Here is a 23,690-nt window from a genome sequence, read left to right as displayed (position 1 = left end):
GCGCGTTTCGTCTACATAAGACTCATCAGTGACGCTCATATCAAAATATTAATTAAGCCAAACAAGTAAAATGTTGAAGAGCAATGAGGATTTAAAATCCCAAAAAGTTGTGCCAAATACGTCTAAGGTTATCTATGCCTGGTATAAGAAAATCCTTAGTTTTTCGAAAAAATCAAAGTTTTGTAAACAGGAAATTTGTATAAAATGACCATATTAATGATATTCATGTCAACACCGAAGTGTTGACTACTGGGCTGGTGATAAACTTGGAATGATAACTTCATTTCTAGTAAACAGAGACACTCGGGAACTTTAGGTTGTTCGACATTATCATGTTGTGGGATCTTACTGTTTCAGAACTAGTTAATTGTGAACACATATTGTCAATAGGTTGATGAGGGGCGTAAAGAGAGGCTATCTGCACGGAAGAACGCGAAATACAATTGCCATTTCACGATGAACAAATAATTAAAAATGTCTTGCACGTTGATCTTTTTACCGATTTCACAAAACACGGTGAATAACGAACCTATTTCAAGTCTGCATGCGAAATAAAAAATGGCAAAACACGTTGCATGAAAATAACCCTTTACCAACCTCATTGATAGATAAAATTTATTTCACGTGATTAATTGCCCTCAGTCTAGGTTTAGTTTGCTTAAATGATTACTTAAATCTCACTGCAATTGTATCCATTTGATCTTTCTGATTTTTTACCTTTCAAATATTAGATTTCCTTCTCAGTCTCCTTTTTCTTCCTCTTCACCATTGATTAACGTTTGTCTCGCCACAAAACACAAACGAGGTAAATAGTTTTCTGCCAGTGTAAGCTGTCCTTGTTTTCCATTTGGTAGATGACCCACACACATGAGTTATTGAACGTGTCCTGCATTTGTATGGTCCAGTAGGGTTAAATAAGGAATCATAGTGTACCTTTCATGTTCTTTTTGAGCTACAAGAGTTTTCCACTAGAAATTGTCAATCATTTCTTTTATTTGTTTATTGTTTGGTTTATATTGAAGTTTTGTTAAGCTCCCCTTTTCAACATCTCATATGAATGTTTCTTTGTTGTTACTGCAGCTACTTACATCACTGTTTGTTCTGCTGATTAGAGTTTTAAGGTTTTCACTGCAGTTTTTGCTTTGTTTTTCCTATGACTTCGTGGCATAGTTTCATCTAGGAACATGATAATCTCCTTTTGTCTCCACTGTACATATGATTTCAACATATTAATTATCACAGAGTCCTTCGTATAACCTGTATTCAGTTGTCTCTAGTCATGCTCAAAAATGGTTTTATGTCGAACACATATTAGGTGTCAAAATATAAAGAATAGATAATAATGGCGAAATGATTTTTTTTTAATTTTAAATGAAGGACCCAATTCATATAAAACAAACTAACATATTCTTGTAAAAACTTTACTTTTGGTTAACGGTAACGAGATCATCTGAAAACTGAAGGTTAAACAATTGCAAACTTCATTATAGAAAGTATTTGAAAGTGCAAAATAATACTGAAACAAGGATTGTGCTAGAACGAAATGCTACTAGTAAGCCCTTGTTCAATACAAACTTGTAACAACTGGATGAAATCTTCCAAATAAAGAGATAGGTTTTGCATATTCTAACAATCAAACACATGTAGTACTGTATTTTTAAAACAAGATTGTTAAATTGAGGACTTTATGGTTTGACAGGTCATTATAAAATGTCGTGAGTTAGAGAGTTAATCAATTAAAAATGACAATTTACTAAAGACAAAAAGGAAAACACCCCAAGTAAGAATTCAACATGTATATCAGAGGGAAAGACGATCACGTCAAGGAAACAAAATCAATACCAGGGACATTAAAAACAAATCATCGCTTGTCATAGGGGGAAAACCGCATGCAGGGATATTTCATTTTTAAGTAATTTCAGACAAATACTTACTTATGTTGTTATTTTTATAGCACTACAACTATAAGTAGTTTTAGGGAAAATTGTACACTGCTTTACGAGATTTTTTACATTCAAATGATCTGCAATACACATATATATATATATATACAACTCTGCCTTGAAATACCCCGATAAAAATGACACAAACGTAATGTCATTTACAATTTGTTGTAAAAATTGGACTATTTCATTAAAAGAGGGACGAAAAATACCAGAGCGACAGGTCAAACTCATAAATCGAAAATAAAATGAAAACGCCTGGCTAAAACAGAATGAAGACAAACAGACAAACAATGCAATACATGACACAACATAGAAAAATAAGGAATAAGCAACACGAACCCAAACAAAAATTAGGAGTGATCTCAGGTGCTCCAAAAGTGTAAGCAGATCCTGCTCCATATGTGCTTACCTGCAAACTTAAAAAAACAAAAATAAAATCGGTCCAAAATAATTTTTTCCTTTTTGTATTCAATTTATATTTGATCATTGCACAATGTTTAAATATTTTAAAGGAAAACTGTTGAGCTTAACATGCCAGGGACTATTTCCTTAATGGGTTACGGATAGACTGGGAGACGAAATACTTTTACCGACAAAGTTGAAAAGACAAAAACCAAACTTCAATAGTTCTTAGTCAATTAATAACCATTGTGCTGGCCATGCTATATGTCAGTGAATATAAAAAATGTTTTTTAGATATATAAAATGTTAAGCATTGGTTAAACATTATTATCTTTGTTCTGTCTATTGTTTAAGTATATATGACAAATACATATTTTTACAAACAAACAAAAAATATTTTCACAATTTTCCAATGTTTCAAGAATTCTCCAATATTTGGTGTCCTCCTCTGTGAATTATTCTCTTCATCCTATAAAAATCAAACAAATAATTTATGACCATGACATTCACAATAATTTTTGGAATTTTATATCCTAAATGGACTTCGACTTGTTTGGGTTTTAAATTTTTCGATATGAGCGTCACTGATGAATCGTATGTAGACGAAATTCGCGTCTTACGTACTAAATCATAGTCCCGGTACCTGTGATAACTATAATTAATCATTTGAAACATTTTTTTGCATCATTCAATCTAGGGGGAATATTCATTTGATCTGAAATATGCCAAAGAAGCGAAAGGTACCAAAGGAATATTCAAATCCATAAGTCGAAGCTTATCTTGTAAAGCCATGGCAAAAATCGACAAATGACGAAAAGACAGAAACTAGAAGTTGTAAATTTAATGATATATATCAGGTAATTAAATATAGTACTTGAATGTTTGATCTAGTACAATATTCTCCTATAGAGGACTCATTCGCAGATTCATATGTTGCTATAATCTAATATGACATATGTTCCTTTTGATTCACGTATTGTGCTATAACTTGTTTGGGAGAATCAAAATTATAGCAACATTATTATGAATCAACGAATGAGTCTTCTATTAGTGAATATATTACTAGGTCAAAAGTTCAATTATCTTATACATATTTACTTTTATCTTAATATTGCATACTGTAATAAGATCACCATATTTGTATACTTCAGATTAATTTTACGAACATTTGTCAGATTAATGCTCATACCGTTAGTTGGTACTCTTGTGAAGATAAAAGCGCGTCCTCTGTACTCAAATAATAAGGGCGAAAAACATTTAAGCAAATACTTTTAAACTACTAGTGGACATGTTAGCGCAGGATTAATCCGTTCACCTGTTTTGTTATATAAAGAAAGAAGATGTGGTATAATTCCCAAGTTAGGAATCTGATATTCAGTAATTGTCGTTTGTTTAGGTGGTTCATAATTGTTTCTCGTTTCTCGTTTTTTTTATATATAAATTAGACCGTTGGTATTCCAGTTTGAATGGTTTTACACTAGTATTTTTGGGAGCCCTTGATAGCTTCCTGTTCAGAGTGAGCCAATGATCCGTGTTAAAGACCGTATCTTGACCTATAATGGTTTACTTTTAATATTAATTGTGACTTAGATGGAGAGTTGTCTCATTGGAACTCGTACCATATCTTCCTATATCTATTGATAATTTCAATTGTCGCTTGAATTGGTATAACATTTTCCGCTAAAATGGGTTATACGTTGACGCTAAAAGGTCCGATTTTTTACTTAAATGTCATAGCAATGCGTGAAAATGTCTGTATCTTTGCCCATTAAAATTTATTCCACTGATTTTTCGCCATTTCTCTTTTTTCACATTAAAATTATGATTAAGCCTGGTATTTTTTATTTCTTTTCTTATGTACTATCTCATTGATGTATTTAGCATATTCCCGTTTTCACATGTGTTTCTCAGTTACATTTCGAACCATTTTTGTGCTTGTGACATATTTCATAATACCTGTTCTTTCGTTCACGCTCGTCTTAAAAATGTTTCCATGAACTTCAATACGATTTAATCGTTTATATTAAAATGATCATGTAGACATAAATATACTGTTTTTTTAGGTAGAAAGGATAACTTTTGATACTTAACTTACCTTTAAATTTGAGTGCGTTGTCTCGTACTGGTCACTTTATATTTGACTACCCCCAGTTTATTTAGTGCTTGGTCCGACATTTTCTTTGGTTCTGAAATGTATAAATTGTTATCCACACACTTTTCATATCTACGGCGCTAAGTATAACATTTTAATGGGAAAATAAGGAAATCTGGTAATGATTCGTCTAATATCTTATATACTCGGTATTGATACCTACCTTATTTGTGGACTGTGAGGTCAGATGCCAATTTGATCTAAAGCGTCACTGATGAGTCTTATTTAGACGAAACGTCCGTCTGGCGTTTTTAAAAATTATAATCATGTTACCTTTGATAACTTTAAACTATATATCCAGTAATAAATGGTTCGATTCTGGCAAATGGTCAGTTTGATAGGAGACTATATAATATGTGGGCTTTTTTTTGCTCATTGAATACGAAATCATCCTTTGTTTTGATATTCTACAAAAAAAACATTTTTCCTTATTCATTTACAAATGACAAAAACACTTATGCTATGCTTGTTTAACAACACTTGATAATTTGAATGAAGTACACCTCTGACATTCTAACTTAGTAAGCGAAATGTTCTTTTTAATTTAATTCAGGTGATTTGGAGGCTTCACAAAAGTAAAATATAGATTCCACAACTGCATCAAGTGTGTTACGATATCTCCACTCGTACAGTTAAATTTTAATGTTTAAAGCGCGATGCTTTGTCGAGCTTTTTAAATAGTTAAAATTTAACTGTCGAGAGTGGAGAAATATTATAATACACGAGTTATAGTGGTGGCATCTGTTTCTCTAATGATTTTTATCCTTCTTTTTCAAAGATTTGAAGAAAGTTGTGGTCTTTGTATGTGATGTCATCAGACATGGTCGCCTTTTTTCATGACGTCACAATAGAAAAATTCAGAAAAAACGAAGAAAATTTAACATCACAATAAAATTTCGACCAATCATTTGCTGAGAACAATTTTTTTGCTAGAAATTAGAAATATTTTTCTCACACCGGTCAGGAAATGTGCAAATAGAATGAAAATTAGAGAAACACTAACTTAGTCCTACCTACAAAGCAGGATTGGAAGCTCCGACTCCACAAAAAAAACTTCACACAGTGAATTCATTATAAGTAGTGAGTAACTAGTCAGTGGGATTTAATTGGTTATGTAAACACGAATCTGATTGTTCCACATAATATCCATACTGTACAAACAATTTGAAGAATTGCAAAGTATAAGAAGATATAATTTATGCTAGTTATTCTTACCTGGTTTGGGAGGATCAGGTTCTACAAAAAAGGTTGATAAGAAAAGATATTAGCATTTTTTACGTATCAATTTATAAATGACAAAAACACGAATCCTATGTAAATGATAACGTGTGTAGTTATAAAACAAAAAACAAGAATGCTGGGAACGATAAGTGTATATCATATTCATGAAGATTATTTTTATAAAGAATTTTGAACGAACAAATCGTAAAAGCTTTATTTTTTGCATTGTTAAACATTATACGTAAGCACATGAATATAAAGCTGTTCCTCTATAGTATGCGTTTCACTTCCGGATATTCTTTATAGCAAGTTGATGTTTGAATGGACACTACCGAACTACGATATTTGATGATATAGTATAATAAACTTCCAACATGTTGTATAACGGACTCGTCACTCCATAGTTGACTAATGTGATACATAAAGGCAACAGTAGTATACCGCTGTTCAAAGCTCATATTACAGGCTGATAAAATATGCTTTGTTACTCATAACGAAGGGCAGATTTATTTTGGTTCAAAACTTTTCGTCGAAAGCATTTTACTTTTTATTAGGAGCACGTTCCGCTTGTAGAGCAACACATATCCAAACCGTCCAGACTTCATCCTCGATTTTGGAGACTTTGCTTTGCAATATTCAGTTTGCATTGTTATTTGTTTTTCTTTCTACTTTTTCCTTTTGGATATTTTGTTATCTTTCAATTTCTCATGGAGATATTCATGTATACACTTATGCTAATAAAGCGGGATAATTTTATATATACTTAAATATTATTATTTTATTTTTTTAATTTTTTTCTTGCTTGGGTATTTGTAGATGTTTTTGTGTTCTATTAAATTGTTCCTTTTAAGAATGTTACACGATGATGACTGATAAACTCATATTTTGACTATTTTATGTATTGTGTCCTTGTATTGACGCATCAATGTAAACATAACGGAATTTGATGAGACTGTCATTAAAGTGAGAGGAATAGCGCTATAGAACCAGGTTTAATCCACCATTTTCTACATTTGAAAATACCTGTAGCAAGTCAGGAATATGACAGTTCTTGTCCATTCGTTTTTGATACGTTTTGTTATTTGATTTTGCCATGTGATTATGGACTTTCCGAATTGATTTTCCTCTAAGTTCAGTTTTTTTGTGATTTTACTTTTTGAATCAATTTGAGCTTGACAATTTTCGACATAGACGCTGTGACGATGTGTCGTGATGTAATTTGCTTACCTTTTGGTTTTATGACCTTATATGAAATGTTCTCCAAGCTTGTGTGCTCAATATTTGTAACTTTCTTTACTCTTTGAGCACTGCAACAGGAAAATAAACCACTCTTCTTTAATGGTATTGTAAGCATAACTTCATTTTCAAAAGATATTTGAATTTCTCCAGTGAATGGTTTGTTGGGGTCATCTAAACAGATATTAAACATCCGGAAATTATCTCTGTTGTTTTGGTAGATTAATGCAAAACTCTCTTCTCTTGATACTTCTGCAAGGTTTCCAGAAAAGGTAAACTGAGAAAATAAAAATAAAACAATAATAATTGCATCAACGTGAAATAGATTACTTAGTGAGTTAAGATTATAGTGCGAATATGTTGATTTTTAAATATACATAATAATAAATGATCTTTTAAGTTATGAAGTATTCAAGCATACAGCTGTATACTTAAATTTTGTCAATACAATGAAGCGTTCCAGACAAATCTGTCAGAAGCAATGAATGCATTTATATATAGTGAAGATATTGACAGGTATTTGTAAAATATGTAAGGGATAAAACGTGAATCTTTTATAAAGTATAGTAGTTGGTAGTATCATGTTTAAAGTCTACTACTGTACCAGTTTTAGTGTGTCAGATGACAAAGTAACCTTTGTTGTCTTCTTCTTCAACTTAATTTTGAATTTTTCTTTCCTCAAATCGCGCTTAAACTTGTCGCTTTAGTTTTTGTTGTGTTTTTGTGTACTCTATTTGACTTTGTCTTTTTTAGCCATTGCATTGTCAGTTGATATTCGATTTATGAGTTTGAATGTCCCTTTGTTATCTTTCTTCTCTATTCTCAAATGTACACGAAACACTCATATTTACAATAACAAAAGGATTATCTAAAACATTGTATACTTGATCACATGATACAACTAGAGGCTCTCAAGAGCCTGTGTCGCTCACCTTGGTCTATGTGCATATTAAACAATGGACACAGATAAATTCATGACACAATTGTGTTTTGGTAATGGTGATGTGTTTATAGATCTTACTTTACTGAACATATTTGTTGCTACAATTATCTATATCTATACTAAACTTGGCCCAGTAGTTACAGGGAAATATTTTGTACAAATTTACAAAAAATTATGAAATTTATGAAAAAATTGTTTGAAATTAACTATAAAGTGTAATAACTCCTTAAGAAGGTAATTGACAAATTTGGTCATGTTTAGGTATTTGTAGATCCTACTTTGCTAAACATTATTGCTGTTTACAGTTTATCTCTATCTATAATAATATTCAAATTAAAAACCAAAAACTGCAAAATTTCCCTTAAAATTACTAATTCGGGGGCAGACACCCAACAACGGGTTGACCAATTTGTCTGAAAATTTCAGGACAGATAGATCATGAACTTATAAACAATATTCCCCCTGTCAGATTTGCTCTCACTGCTTTGGTTTCAAAGATATAAGCCAAAATCTACATTTTACCCATATGTTTGATTTTTAGCCATGGTGGCCATCTTTGTTGTTTGGTCGGGTCATCAGACATAGCTTTTAAACTAAATACCACAATAATGATTGTGGCCAAGTTTGGTTAAATTTTGCCCAGTAGTCTAAGAGGAGAAGATTTTTGTAAAAGTTTAGGGACGACGGACGCCAAGTGATGAGAAAAGCTCACTTGACCTTTCAGGTCAGGTGAGATAAAAAGAGAATACAGCTTTATATTCCGGCGTCCAAAGCATCATGACACACATTTGTAAGGACAAGGTTCTTTAACATTTCCCGGACACGTGTGCTATACCAAAATAAGTATACATGAGAGGGATACAAGTTTATTATATGTCAATTAAATGTATTTTAACTTTATTGCCTTAAAATTTCAAACGTCTTGCATCTAAGGAAACAATACATAATTTGCAAAAATCTTGTTCGAAATATGAGGGGAAATGCCAGCAGTATTTATGCTTAAACCATCATAATTTTGTTTCAAGATTCCTTATGCAGAACTATGTATATAGCTGTTAGTCAATGATAACTTTGTCAAGGTTGTTGCTTTATTATATATTTTTACCAAAAGATCATTTTCATAACTTTGATCAACATGTTAATAACAATGTTTAAAATAATCTAATCATATTTATCGTATCTCCGATATCTGTGGTAATGAGAACATTCCTAAATTTCCTCCATTGTAGCTTTGATTCAAACATTTGCTTCGAGAGATCATTTCTATAAAATTTTGAAATCAAACGAAAATTTACCATGAATCTTTGCCCATTTTTGACACGACTTTCTTTGCTTCTCTTCAATGATTTTTCATTATAGCCTTGTCTCGCCCAATATTTTATTCTACTATCAGATTTCCGTGCAGCGGTTCCTTCGATCACCAAGAGCAGAGTGTCAACATTTACCCATTTTGTTAGAAAGATGAATTCAATCTTTCTTTGTCGGTTTAAAGATCTCTCTAAAGCATCAACAACACCGGGTAAGTCTATTTTCACTTTCTCTTTTGATGAACCAGCATAGCTACAAAAACGAATACAAGAACAAATTCATAGATTTTTAACTGAATAAACTTGTTTTCATAAATATTAGTTCTTTCTTATAAAAATGAAAAAAGACACTCCTTGTGGCGGGTTATAAGTGTTAGGTTTAGCTTGCTGTAAAACCAGGCTTAATCCACCATTTTCTACTAAAGAAAATGCCTTTGTTAAGTCAGGAATATGACATTTGTTATTCATTCGTTTGATGTGTTTAAGCCTTTAATTTTGCTTTTTGATTAGTGACTTTTAGTTTGAATTTACCTCGGAGTGCAGTATTTTTGTGAATACCTTTTTCCCTAATTTTCACATGTACATGTATCTGTATCTGCTACAGCGGGGGAAAAGCAAAATTGTTAAAGTATAATATCATGGTACCATGATCTATAGAAAAGATGTTGTTAAAAATTGTCAATTGTTATCTTTCTTGCTCGTATGCTTTCCCTTTTGCAATTTTTTTTTGTCTCCGTTTAAGGCGTCGTCTTAATTATTGAATCTACCAAATGCATATCACAAATTTTAACAAAAAGGTACAGAAAAAAGCTTTACGCAAATATATTAAGTGGTATAAATTCCCCTTTCTATAGAAAATGAATAGATCAACCTGTCTGTAATATTCAAACTATACACTTTCAGATACAAAATATTTAAAAATGTTCATCTATATTTTGAACAAAAATCCAAATACTGAAACCAAAATTTCATACATAGAAAAATGACGTATTCTAAAAGTTGCAGATTTGCCAGATTCGTCCATTTCTGCCTCCATGACTTCCCAATCGTCAACTGAACAAGGCGCATCGCTAGAGGTTGCCAGTATTACAACAGCATCATCCTCAGACAACTTGTGATGGATTGGGATTTTTATACCAATTTCTTGCTTTGGTTGTTGTCCATCAGTCATATATATGTCGACTATGTTTGTTGTTAACATATCTCCAGATTCTTCTTCTTGTTCTTCTTCATTTACTTCTTTGGTATCAACAATCTAAAGTATAACCACACTTAACAACTATGTAATGAGGAAATATTTAAGCTACATTTCGACGTCATTCGACAAATTCGGAAAAATACACCTCAAAGGATTATTTTTTTTGTGTGAGACATAACAAAGTTGGATATAAAAAAAATAGGAATCAAGAAAATATATGATTATTGAAAAAATGCAAAACAAATATTACAACAAATGCATTGTTTCAAAGTTTTGCAAATAGTTTGTATGTCTTGTGCTCAAATAACTATCTTTTGGACAAATATAGGACAAATATAGGACTTTTATTTAATCCACAAAAGAAATATTACAATATTATCATGAAAAAAACAGAGTTTTATTCAATTTTTTTGATACGAATAAATACCGTTGGTTAGAATTTACGTTTCGACTTAAATTTCATCCAGAATTGAAAATTTTGAAAAGGCTAAAATAGTAATTTATAGTACCGCTTTAAAAAGTGTTCATTATTATTTTATTTGATTGAAATGCCTTTTCGATTAGTTGGTATAGTTAAAACAAATCGCTTATACATGTATTTTTTCGGCAATTGGTGACTTACACATAAGAGAACTATTTCAGCTACAGTACGAATTCCTCAGTTAATGTTAAAGATATATTGCGTCAATACAAAATTTAATCCTAATACCTATGGTGCGTATATTGGGAATACAAATATGAATTGCGGGGTATAATTATTAGCAATTGGAAAAAATGGCTACCTGTAAAGACATTTGTCCATCTGATTCAAATGAGCCTTTAGGAATACTTATTTCAGCTTCAGGTTCTCCTTTTGGCTTCAGTGTCACAGCTTCAGAACCGATGTTGAACTTTTCCGGCTCTATTTGTTTTCCAAAGTAGAATGATACTGACGCTGTGTAAACACTTATTGTAACATGAGCCACAGAATACTGAAAAAATAAGGGTAAAATGAAAATTGGGTTTAACATTTAACCTGAATTAACTGTCTTTTTCAAAACCTTTCGGAAAATTTGGCACTGAATGCTCCTCAACTTCGCACTTTTTTTTGCCTTTTGTTTTTATTAAAACGTCATTGATGAGTCTTGGGAAAATAAAACGCGCTTACAAAATTAAAAGCCTGCTGGTGGAAATATTCGTCCAGAGTGTATCACTAAGCCTGTAGCTAGAACTTCTGTGTTGACATGAGTTATCGTTGAAATTGTAATATTGATAAACTAAATGTTTCATTGGAGAGCTACGTTTGAGTCTTTTGTAGACGGAACGGTTGTCTTGTGAACAAAATTATAATCCTGGTATCTATTATGACTTTACAACCGCTTGGTCGATGCCAATGTTGGCGAAGCCTAGTATTTAGCACCTCTGACTTACATGAATCCTTGTTGATTTTATCGATATTATCACATTCGAAATACTAAGGATTTCCTATCGCAGGAATACATCACTTAAGCTTCAAAACCTTTCGTATTTTTTTTCAACTTTGTACTTTTTAACTTTTTGTTCGAGCTGCATTGGTGAGTCTATTGTAGACAAAGTGTGCGTCTGGCATACACAATTATAAGCCTGGTATCTATAAATGGCCTTCCTTTCTTATTTTATTAGGTAGTATTTGCCTTAACATAAAAAGGGAATCGGTCGAAAACGTCTGATGCCTTCCCTCTTCTGCTTATTCTCTCCGTTTTGAGTTTGTTTAAATCTAACAAAAAAAACAGTAATATAATATCACAATTTCAGACCAAAAATGTGACAAATTTCTAGTTTGTGTAAGTTGCTCATAGAAATCAAAGGAATGTGCCTGAGTATCCGAAGGAAACATAATCTATCAATGTTGAGTGAGTGCTTATATTTGGTTTCGTCTCGTTCTCTCTGTCGTCTCCTAATTTTTATATTTTTCACCTTAGTAGCTCTTCGTTTTGTTTTTGTTTGATGTGTTCATGACTGGCATAGTGCCTTAATTCTATGTTCGTTGTCGTGATCCTTCTTTTTAAAAGGTAGGAATAATTATATAAAGTGTCAGTGCAATTCAGCTTTTGAGAAAACTCACATGCTTTGATTGGTTCTTGTGTTCCGTAAACTTGTCAATACAATCTATTCGTCCGATCTTTCCATTTGATGACATTATAATGAGATTCTCATTACTTGCAAGAACAGTTTTCAGACGTATACTAAGTCGCAGGGTCTTCCTTTTGTTACACCAAAGTCGGCATTCATAAATATCGCTGACAAGTTCAGTGTTGTCTTTAAGTTTAAGGCTGCTTGTGACTTCAGAGTATTCTGTCTTCATCTTACAACAATAAAGAAAATAACTGTCGTTATCTATTTCTCCACTGTCAATAACTTCTAAATCTTTAGCATCATCATTACCAATTACCTCCACTCCTAGATTTTCCAGACATTTGTTTTCATTGGCTTTTAGGGAAACTATTTCAAACTGAATGGATCTGAAATATAAAAAGAAACAAAGAAAAATAACAAAAATAGTACACAATAAAAAAGGCGTCTTCTATAAAGCGGAACGAGAAGTTGAAGAACAATTGTTTGTTATTCTCTTTGAGAACTCCTGTATGAAGTCTGTCACATAAACAATACATAACTGGGGGGAACGATAGGCACAGTTTGTTCTTTTAATTTTACGTTTAGCTATAAAGATGATGTTTTATGACTAAATAATACAAAATTTAGTGACTATGTTGAAAGAATCTATCCCATCAAACTAGAGATAAAGGATACTGCAGATACAGTTAAGTCTGCCTCATATCTTGACTCACATCTTGCAATTGACAATGAGGGTCGGTTGAAAACAAAATATGATTTCAGTTTCCCAATAGTGAACTGTCCATTTCTGTGTTTCAACATTCCAGCAGCGCCTGCATACGGAGTATATATCTCCCAATTGATACGATATTCACAGGCTTGGATTTCCTATCATGATTTTCTTGATAGAGGGTTGCTGCTCATAAGGAAGCGATTAAACCATGAGTTCCAAATGGTGAAGTTGAAATCATCCCATCGTAAATTGTACGGACACCATCACGAGTTTGTTGACCATTATGGAATAACCGTTTCACAGATGACATCGGATATGTTTCTTATGTACCTACCGATTTAGACTATTTACCGGATTTGTGATAACATAAGTAACACGACGGGTGCCACATGTGGGGCATAGATTTGCATAGATTTGTTTACCCTTCCGGAGCACATGAGATCATCCCCACTTTTTGGTGTCTTCTGTACTATTATTTGTCTGTTTGTCTTTTAATTTATAGCCATGGCGTTGTCAGTTTATTTTCAATCTATGAGTTTGACTGTCCCTCTGGTATCTTTCGTTCCTCCTTTTGTTCCCAGAGAAAAGGTGATTGTATCTTAAAAATCATTTGTAAAAAAGAAAGAAATTACTTTTGTGCATATCCAGAACTGCGAGAATGCTGCTTAAGCAATATTTCTATAATTTTCCTCTGTTTCTTACTCAGTTCGTTTTCCTCAATCATTGACCATGACTGGAATAAAATAAAATTATTGTCATTATTGTTATTATAAAAAAAACAGATTTTGTGAGTTGGGAGTGGACAGAAAGTGAGAGTTGTAGCATACAAGTCAAAGCAATTAATTTTCTACGCCTATAATATTCATTTTGCTAAAAACTGGCAGGTTATGCATTAATTCTTAAATGATAGTTGCAGCAAAAGGTATTCAGCATTAAAAATGTAAATGGGGATCAAAATGTATGTGCAACTATCCAAACTATATTAACCGTACTAGAATAATTGATATATTCGAAGGAATATGAGCTATCATTTAGACGGAAAATCTAACATGAACAAAGTGGGATATTGAAATAATAATTCTCCAAAAGCAGTTGAAACTAGGGAAGCAGTAGGAAGATCATTGATGAAAACTTTGAAAGTTGGGAAACTTTTGTCTGATCCAATCGTGATTTTGAACAATAAAAAGTGTTTAAACAAGAAAGGCTGCTTTTGTTGAATCATACGACCCGAAGAAAACTTACATAGGTTATGAATATATGAAAATTATTTGATTTTTATGTTTTCATCTATGGAATGCGATAAAACAAACTTTTAAAAAAATCGAAATTATGTTATGATGTAATTTTCAAAAGTATATTGTGACTCTGATTGTCAAACAAAGCTACCAATGTATTGAGATTAATTTTATATTGTACAAACCCAGTCTTGCAACAAAACTTCAACTCCAAGCATGCACAAATTCTCTACAACTGTAGTTTGGACAGTTTTCACTGCAAGCTCTAATGCAGTTTCTCCATTCTGCGCATAGAAGAAAAAAATAAATGCAAGATATTGGTTTTTAGTCAACTTTTAAAATAATGAAAGAAAGCAATTCTTTATTTTTTTCAAAATGGAATAAGCGGAAAATATACAAATGTACATTCATGTACATACCATTATACCTACGGATCATGCCTTAGACAAAATTGTAAGCAAAATGCAGTGTGTGATTCCCTATAGTTGCTTATATAAACGTTATTTGGCCTCAGGTGGTGGATAGATGTCTTATTGTTATTAGACTCCACCTTCTTATTGTATATACATAAAATTGTAAGACTTGCTGTTTTATATATTGACAAAATGAAATGTATTAAGGAAAGTAATAAACAGCTGCACCATGAGCGCATGATACGTCCGTCGTCTTGTGTGGAAGTTTTATGCAATAATCATAAATAGTTTCTGAGAAAGTTTTAATCAATAACTATATATTGTTAAGGAGATACGGCGGGACAGGTGAACCCTCCCCCTCCTTTTTTATATATCACTAAAATAAATTTTGAATCAAGACCAAAAAGTATACAGATCTTTGGATTAATATAACAAAGAAGTGTGAAAAGTTTTAAGCAATAATCATAAATTGCTTTTGGGATACGGCGCGACATGCTAAAAACCTCTCCTTTTTTAACTAAATACTCAATAACTCAAAAATAAAATTTTGAATCATCACAAAAAAGTAAACAGATTTTTCGATTAATATAACTAAGAAGTGTGTATAAAAGTTTTAAGCATTAATCAAAAATCGTTTTTGAGATATGGTACGACAAAAAAAAAAACACACCACCTGTTTTAGTTACAATGTGCCGTAACTCAAAAAAAAATAATCTTATTTCACCAAAACGTATACAGATCATTTGACCATTATAATAAACAACTGTATTAAGTTTCAAGACATTTGGATAAGTCGTTCTCAAGTTACAGTGCGACATGTTTACGCCAAACAGACAGACGGACAGACGGACGGACGCCGGACATTTGTATACCAGAAAACGTCCCGTCAAAATTATGACGGGCGTATAAAAATACTTCATATTTAACATAAAATGACATTTCTTTATAGAATAAACATGTTGCTAATCACATCATTTATTTCTGCTGGATATGTGTTAATGATGATAAAAACATATAAAACATATATAAATGAGACTAACAAGTAATATACATAAAGGCAACAGTAGTATACCGCTGTTCAAAACTCATTAATCCATGGACAAAAAATATAAGAGGAGAACAACGACACAACACCGAAACGCATCAGACAAAATCCCACGAGAATAACAAATGTAACATCTAAACCAAATACATGAATTTGGGATAAACAAGTACCGTGCCACGTCTTATCTTAATATCTAAAAAAATAATGAAAACAAACGACACAACATTAAAATGCAACACACACAGAAACAAGCAATAATATAACAATGGCTATCTTCCTGACTTGGTACAGGACATTTTTAAAGGGGAATAAAAATGGTGGGTTGAACATGGTTTTGTGGCATGCCAAACCTCGCACTTTAATGGCAAAGTTAAATATAACATTGAAATGACAACATAATATAAAATACAATCATATAAAAAAAATAACCATCTTTGACTTCAGCAAGGAACAAAATTGTTTACAAAAAATAATCTTACACTGTTTACAGCACTAATTTCCGCGCCAAATGTTATGAGCACTATAACTGCTTCAGCATGGCCCTTCCTCGACGCCTTATGTAATGGGGTTTCATTCGACTGAAATAAATAGTTATGCTTTACTTTAAATGTTTTCATTAAAATCTTTTATTGGTTCTGAAGTCATTATGAATGTAAATTGATTTATGTTAATACTTACATAAATTTCTTACAATTTCAATATTATTGATTGGTAAAAAAATATTCATCATCATTTTCAAAGTAAAACTTTTAATACAAATTCTTCACCTAATAAGCTCCAGTCACACTGTCACATTTCAAGAGCTACGCTTAACTATGTATTAAAAGCGTAGCGAAACCGGAATATACGTAACGAAGCTTATCGAAACGGAGTGATCCTCTGTTCAAAACTGGATCTGCCTGTTTTGAAAATTTAACAACAAACCTATCAAAAATTGAAACAAGGTAGAAACCTAGTTAATACGTATCAAAGCTTAGCGGAACGTAACAAAACGTGCTTACTATGTAATAAATTTCATTATTTCAAAATAACGGGACATTTTTTTTCAAAACGTAGTTGAAATGTAGCATTTTCAAACGTAGTAAAACGTGACAGTGTGACTGGGGCTTTAAAGGGCATATGATACAGTTTTTGTCCCGTATTTACATTTTGATAAAAAAAAAAAAAAAAAGTCCATATAGACTATTTTTTACCTGATGAAATCAAATATGTAATAAATATACCTTCATGTGCTACTTTTTGGGTAAAATGAGGTCGAAATTTTGTATATTTGCTCAAAAATCAGGTTTGTGGACGTAATTTTCCTTTTCGAAAGAAAGACATAACTTTTTTGTTTGAAAAGATAAACACAAACTGTTTTTTGTTTAATATTAGTACTTTCTTTTTTTAAAGTATTTTTAAAATTTATACATTTTTTATTCAGGAATAACTCATATTTATCAAATGTTCATGAATGTAGAAAAAAAACATTTTTTTTTACTGTATACTAGTATTATCTAATTAAAAAAAATTGCATTGTTTAAGTTTTCATGAAAACTGGCACACATAATCTTCTCGCGTAATCAAACCAAATGGCATTTTAAAAAAGAGGGGTTCATGAACTCGTTTTCAAGTTAAATAAGTTTGAATGATAAAAATTCAGTTGAAAACTGCATCTCTCCCGATAAGTCATAGTTTGACAATAACATTAACAATTTACGTTAGCAACGTCAATACCTCCCCTGTAACTGTATCATATGCCCTTAAGACTTCAATACGGCTGGTCCAATATTAACATATGCAAAATCGGTCCAATATTAATCTATGCGAAATCTCTACTTTTGTCCTTCAGTACTTACACAATCTAAGGCGTCAACTGAAGCTCCTTTCTCTCTCAGATGTATTATTAGTTCCACAAAGCCGTTACAAGCTGCATGGTGCATTGCACTCCATCCAGCCTATAAAAAGTCAAGGTTTAAAACAAGTATTTTGCATTGTCTGATCAATCTTTAAAAAATACAAATATTAAGAATAAATCATTTAGACGTTATATGTATAAATTGAGTTTAAACACACACATTTCACATTTATCTGGAATGACCTTTTATGTCATTATGGCACCCTCAACGGAGTTGGGGTGACGTATTGTTATTCTACGTTTCTTTTTGTTTTTATTTTTATTTTTCTTCCACACTTTTTTGTCCACTCTGGATCTCGGAATTGAATGAACCCAAGTTGATGGAACTATACCATAATGTTAACCACCATGTGAAGATTTGCTTTTTGGGGTTGGCACTTTCAAGATGTCCGCCGTTACCATGGAAACAGAACAAATGTGAAAAAATCCATTTTTTGGTTTGGTGAACTGCTAGGATATGCTTTAACTTAGAATCATTATATTTTGATACAATGTAGGTGCCCACTATATACAGGTGTTGGATGATTTTGGCACTCATTGGAACTACTATGTTGCCATGGAAACTACTCCAAAAAATTCAAAAATCTCAAAATGTTCCAAACTTAATGAAACTTCACAGTAACGATGAGCAACATTGGAAGATGTGGAATTTGGCGTTGGAATTTCCAAAATCGCTGTTGTTACCATGGAAACAATGCAAAAAGGCCAAAACTTTGAATTTTCACAGAACATTCTAGAACATCAAAGTTTAATTTATTCTAAAGACATTAAATGGTATATGATTGTGGAGGGAAAAAATTGCAGCGGGGGTTTGACTTTGGAATATTCAAAATGGCCGCCGTTACCATGGAAACAGCAAAAATACGAAAAACTTCAAAATGCTTCAAATTTATTGAAACTTATAACAAATGTTGCTCAGCTAATGTACACTTGACTTTTGAGTTTGGAATTTCCAAAATGGCTGCCGTAACCATGGCTACCGCTCACCTGGCAATAGGGGAAGGGTGCCATCCGCTATTGCTTGCAATCGCAAATCTAGTTATGATATATTTCTATTATGAATTACTATATACGTTGAAGCACAAACGTCAAAATCATTCAATCGCGTAGTGGAATTAACTATTTTTGGATTCTCATAAATTCTACCTATAACTTGTGGACTAATTTAAATCTCGGTCTTTTTCTGTAATTTGTTCTTACATACTTTTGATTTTTTAACTCTGTATGCTTACATTGCCTATGTAAATTTTAAAACTGTTTGTATGCACATTGAACGACAAATTTATGTGACGTATACAAATTTTATGACATCAGACACTCAAGTCAATCCATGTGTTCGTATATAGATGTTTTTGTGTTCTGTTAAATTGTCCCTTTTAAAATTGTTATCGATGATGACTGATGTACCCATATTTTGACTATTTTATTAATTGTGACTGTTTATTTAACGCATCATGTAAATATAACGGAATTTGATGAGACTGTTATTAAAGAGAGAGGGTTAGCGCTATAGAACCAGGTTTAATCCACCATTTTCTACATTTGAAAATGCCTGTACCAAGTCAGGAATATGACAGTTCTTGTCTATTCGTTTTTGATGCGTTTTGTTATTTGATTTGGCCATGTGATTATGGACTTCCCGTATTGATTTTCCTCTGAGTTCAGTATTTTTGTGATTTTACTTTTTATCGGGTAGTGATAATGGTTCATGGATATAAAACCAGAAACGATTTAAGTTTCATATGATAAATTCTAGATAAAAGAGGTGATTTTTCATTGACTTCTGTTTATTTTTATTTTTGAAGACGGTGATGTTCTTTTATCCATTTTTTTCCCTACTTGTTCGTTATGCCTGTATATCAAGTAATATGATTTAGATACCGTACAGTAATACATATATAACTGGTAATTATCAAGTTATATTTGAACATCCTAATTTGAAGGAAAATGTTCATACATGTTTAGAGCTAGTAAAGTCAGAAACGCTACTTTAAACAAATTGGTCCTATGAATAATTTTATCACCTTCAGAATTATCAAGTTCACATTATAGTACGATCTTTCAATGTGGTATTAATATTGATTTTATTTTTAACAGTTTGATACATAACTTTGTATTTCTTTACATTGATGAGCACTTATGATCAAACATCCTTATGACTTATGACGTCGATACATTAAATCCGTTTGACGTTAAGGGAGCTACCATTTGATTTTTATGGGGGGAGGGGGGCTAGGATGAAATTTGAAAAAAATAGGCAGGACAGGAGTTTTGAGTCAATAAAAAGGCAGGATGAGACACTTGCAAAAAAAAGTCAGGACGACAATTTAGGTAAATAAAAGTCAGCATAAACTAAAAAAAAAAAAAAAAGGCAGGACCGAACAGAGTGAAAAATAAAAAGGCAGGACAGAGATTACAGCTAAACAAAATGCAGGACAAAATTTTTCATCCTAGCCCCCCATAAAAATCAAATGGTAGCTCCCTAACTGATATTTTATTCTGGAAGACATGTTTTAATTATCAGTTGAAAATGGGCTTTACTTCTGAAGCAAAATACCAAAAAAAAGGCACTTAAAAATAGTTTGCGATGCACATACTATCTTTTTGTCGAAATTCGGTATTTTTGTGATTTACCTTTTTAAAAGCCAAATACGATTAAATACAAAGTGGGCCCAACGTGTATATGCTAATGAAACAAAGGCAACCAAAAGGTACAAAAAAGCATTTATACGACTCTTCAGCAACAAAATCGTAAGAATTCCGAGGAACCAAGTGTCTCGCCTACTTTTGCTGTTAGTCGTAGACTCAACACAAATGGAGAAAAAAAAGTATCAAAACGTTTCATCTACTAGATACTTTCTTTTGGTTATAAGAAGCTTAGTATGGTAAAAAAATCAGGATGGTTAACAAATCTAATTAATGATTAAAAAAAATTAACTGCAGACTGTATGTAATGTTAACTGAAAGACACTCTAAATACAAGCTTTTGATCATAAACAAACTTCTGTCCAATTTTAGTACTGATCCAAGATAGTTGAAGAAAGTTATTAATAACATAAACTTTAACCACAGAGAGAATGTAATGTTAACTGGCAGAAAAACAGTCCATTCATAAGTAAAAGATGAATAAACAGATTATTGTTTTACAAAATTTACTTTTATATACTATCTTATGACCACAAACAAGCTTCTGTCCAAGTTTGGAAGAAATCCTGGACACTTATAGAAAGTTATTTAATTTAAAAATCTTTTACCACACAGTGAATATTTGTGGAATCCACCGACGATGATGACGAAGGAATGTATGATCGTTATGTCTCGTTTTTGCGACAACAGTCGCAGACTTGACAAAAAATCGTATATATTAATTTCACCTGGTCACAAAAACACACATCTGCATTTTTATCAAGTAGTTCTAGTGCTTGTTTTGCGTTCCCGTTACGTATCAGCTGCAACAACTGTATTCCTAGGTGATTCTAGAAAATGATAATAACGAAATAATCATGGTAGAATGATATACACAATTTCTAAGTACCTCGTGTGTTATTTCCATATCAGAGTTATTAAATTCATACAAACTAGACAGGTATTTTTTTCAAAAGCTGCTGCTTAACAAAACTGCAAACCGAACATAGAACTGTCACTTGTAGGATCAAAGTTGCAACATATTAAAATAAAATGCGATTATATGATCAATCTATTGTATTGTTTTTATTATTAATGATTTCTGTTGACAAGAACGTTTTTCTTTGCCCCATCATTTTAATGTTAAGCGAGATATCACATCTTTGTCAACTTTATATAAACCATACAGTTCTTGTCAATGTTGAACTATTTTAAATATAAACATTTAAGTGTGTAGCCGAGCTGAAGTTTTTTAGCACCAGTCTTTTAACATTTTTAAATTAAAGAACAATGTTTGCAGGAAAGCCAATGGGGATTTTTTTTTATCAAGCAAAACACAAATTAATTTATCAAATTAGAATGCTTACAAAACTGTCCAGAAAGAATTTGCATTACTATACATTACTCTATCAGCTTTTTGTCTTTGGCTTTGTTAGTAATATACTTCACAGTATTATTAATCACAAATTATAAAATTTCACCTTGTTCATATTTTGATCCTGATATATAAAATGTTATTATAAACGCAATGAGTTGGCAGACTTAAGAGAATTGTAGGGTTGATATATTAATTAAGAGATAAACTGTCACTCACATTAAATTAATTCTTAAAAAAAGAATGACACATTAATTGCATATGTATATATCTTTTGCAGACCTTTAAAAAAAGTTTTGCAGACATTATAATGTAAGAAAATAATACTCATATGTACGTATATATATTTTAAAAAGATATTTTAAAAACCTTGGGATTTTTTAATGGTTTCGGTGAAAGTTAAAAACGTTTACCTTTTACTTAAATGCTTGATACATACTTTTTCTATTTAAGAAAATGCTTGTACCAAGTCAGGGAATATGACAGTTGTTATTATCCATTTGTTTGAGGTGTTTGAGCTTTTGATTTTGCCATTTGATTCGAGCTTTCCGTTTTGAATTTTCCTCGGAGTTTAGTATTTTTTGTGGTTTTACTTTTTTATATATATTGTATTAGTATATAATTTGCGTAACGTTTCAATGACTTGAATATGCAAGGACATAAACATCTACCAAATCATAGTGGACATTGATCAACTGATGAACACTTACAAACTCTTTATTGTCTGTTGGAGTTACAAATATTTTGACAGCAGTTGGTTCATTCAAAGGGTGCACTCGCTTTGCTCCAGGATGGGATTGTGTTCCACTAACAGATGGTGCGGTTTTCAAAGTCACGCCTGTGGTGGTAACTGCACAGATTTTTAAAGTAAAATACAGATTAAATTGATAAATGTTTATACTTTTTAATTTCACATCAATAATATTAAATATATGTCGCTATTATAGCTTTATTGTACAATTTAATTGACATTCATTTACAAAAGAGTTATAGTATTATTGCAAGCTGTACATGCACTACAGAATCTTAAAAGCTTACCTTTAGTGCTCATTTCTTTGTAAAATTAGGAAGTAGAATGGTAAACTTCGTATAGTTTTATTTTCTTTGTGAATATTGATTGACCCTCGAAGTTTCTACAAAAGTTTAAATAGTACATGACACAATTCTTTTCAGTTCAGAAGTATTATTTTACTTATTGTATCGGATACTTTCATTGTCAGTATTCATTGAAACATGGTAGACTTTTATCTGCAGAAATTAAAAGAAATCTATAAACCTGCCAGTATTTCACAATTCTTGTATTTGGTCAGTTGCCAAAGATACTAAAATAAAAAAAATTCGTAACAGTATTTCGCTTTTTTAATACAAAGATTTTATTTGTCCTTTGTAATACAATCCAATTTCTAACTCATTTTAATATTTTGTCTTTTCTTTCAATTTCATTCATGATTAAAAACTTTCGATTTATAATATAGCATTATTTCCTCTTGTTCTATTTACCCGAGGGAGTTGAAGCATTCGTTTCTATATCATTTCTGTATTTCTTTATAATCTATAAGTTTTTAAATGAACAATATAAGAATGGTATAGCATAAATCATGTCTGTACCACATTACGACTGACTTTTGCGCTAATGATTTCCTTATAGACCGAAAGTCCATCAGCTCAGGTATCGACCACCTTTCTAGAAAATTAATATGTCAAATACAGTTTAGCTTATCAAAGCATTGGTTGATTACATGGAGAATGTGTTTATGGGCCACATGTGCAACACCCCCCCCCCCCCCCCCACACACTATTTGGTTGAGACAAAATAAAGTTAGATAACGGATACAACCGGTTTAGCCATTTTTCCATTTATAACGACAATAACGATAAAAGCTTAATGT

The 23,690-nt window shown here is 31.8% G+C and overlaps 1 protein-coding gene across 1 annotated transcript; it reads right to left on the bottom strand.

Annotated features, from left to right (window-relative positions):
* Positions 1-1,456: 1,456 nt before the first annotated feature.
* Positions 1,457-22,910, bottom strand: LOC134707870 (uncharacterized). The gene is made up of 15 exons (XM_063567975.1): positions 22,840-22,910; positions 22,512-22,651; positions 21,176-21,277; positions 17,743-17,841; positions 16,384-16,482; positions 14,632-14,730; positions 13,844-13,944; positions 12,489-12,885; positions 11,188-11,376; positions 10,182-10,462; positions 9,196-9,460; positions 6,949-7,234; positions 5,716-5,736; positions 4,444-4,534; positions 1,457-2,817 (listed from the first exon to the last, which is right to left on the bottom strand). Exons 1-14 carry the CDS (start codon positions 22,850-22,852, stop codon positions 4,446-4,448), a joined length of 2,181 nt encoding a protein of 726 aa, XP_063424045.1. The 5' UTR covers positions 22,853-22,910; the 3' UTR covers positions 1,457-2,817; positions 4,444-4,445.
* Positions 22,911-23,690: the final 780 nt, after the last annotated feature.

This window comes from Mytilus trossulus, chromosome 2, assembly GCF_036588685.1.
Source record: "Mytilus trossulus isolate FHL-02 chromosome 2, PNRI_Mtr1.1.1.hap1, whole genome shotgun sequence".
Lineage (NCBI taxonomy): Eukaryota > Metazoa > Mollusca > Bivalvia > Mytilida > Mytilidae > Mytilus > Mytilus trossulus.
This window is presented reverse-complemented; position numbering and strand designations above follow the sequence as displayed.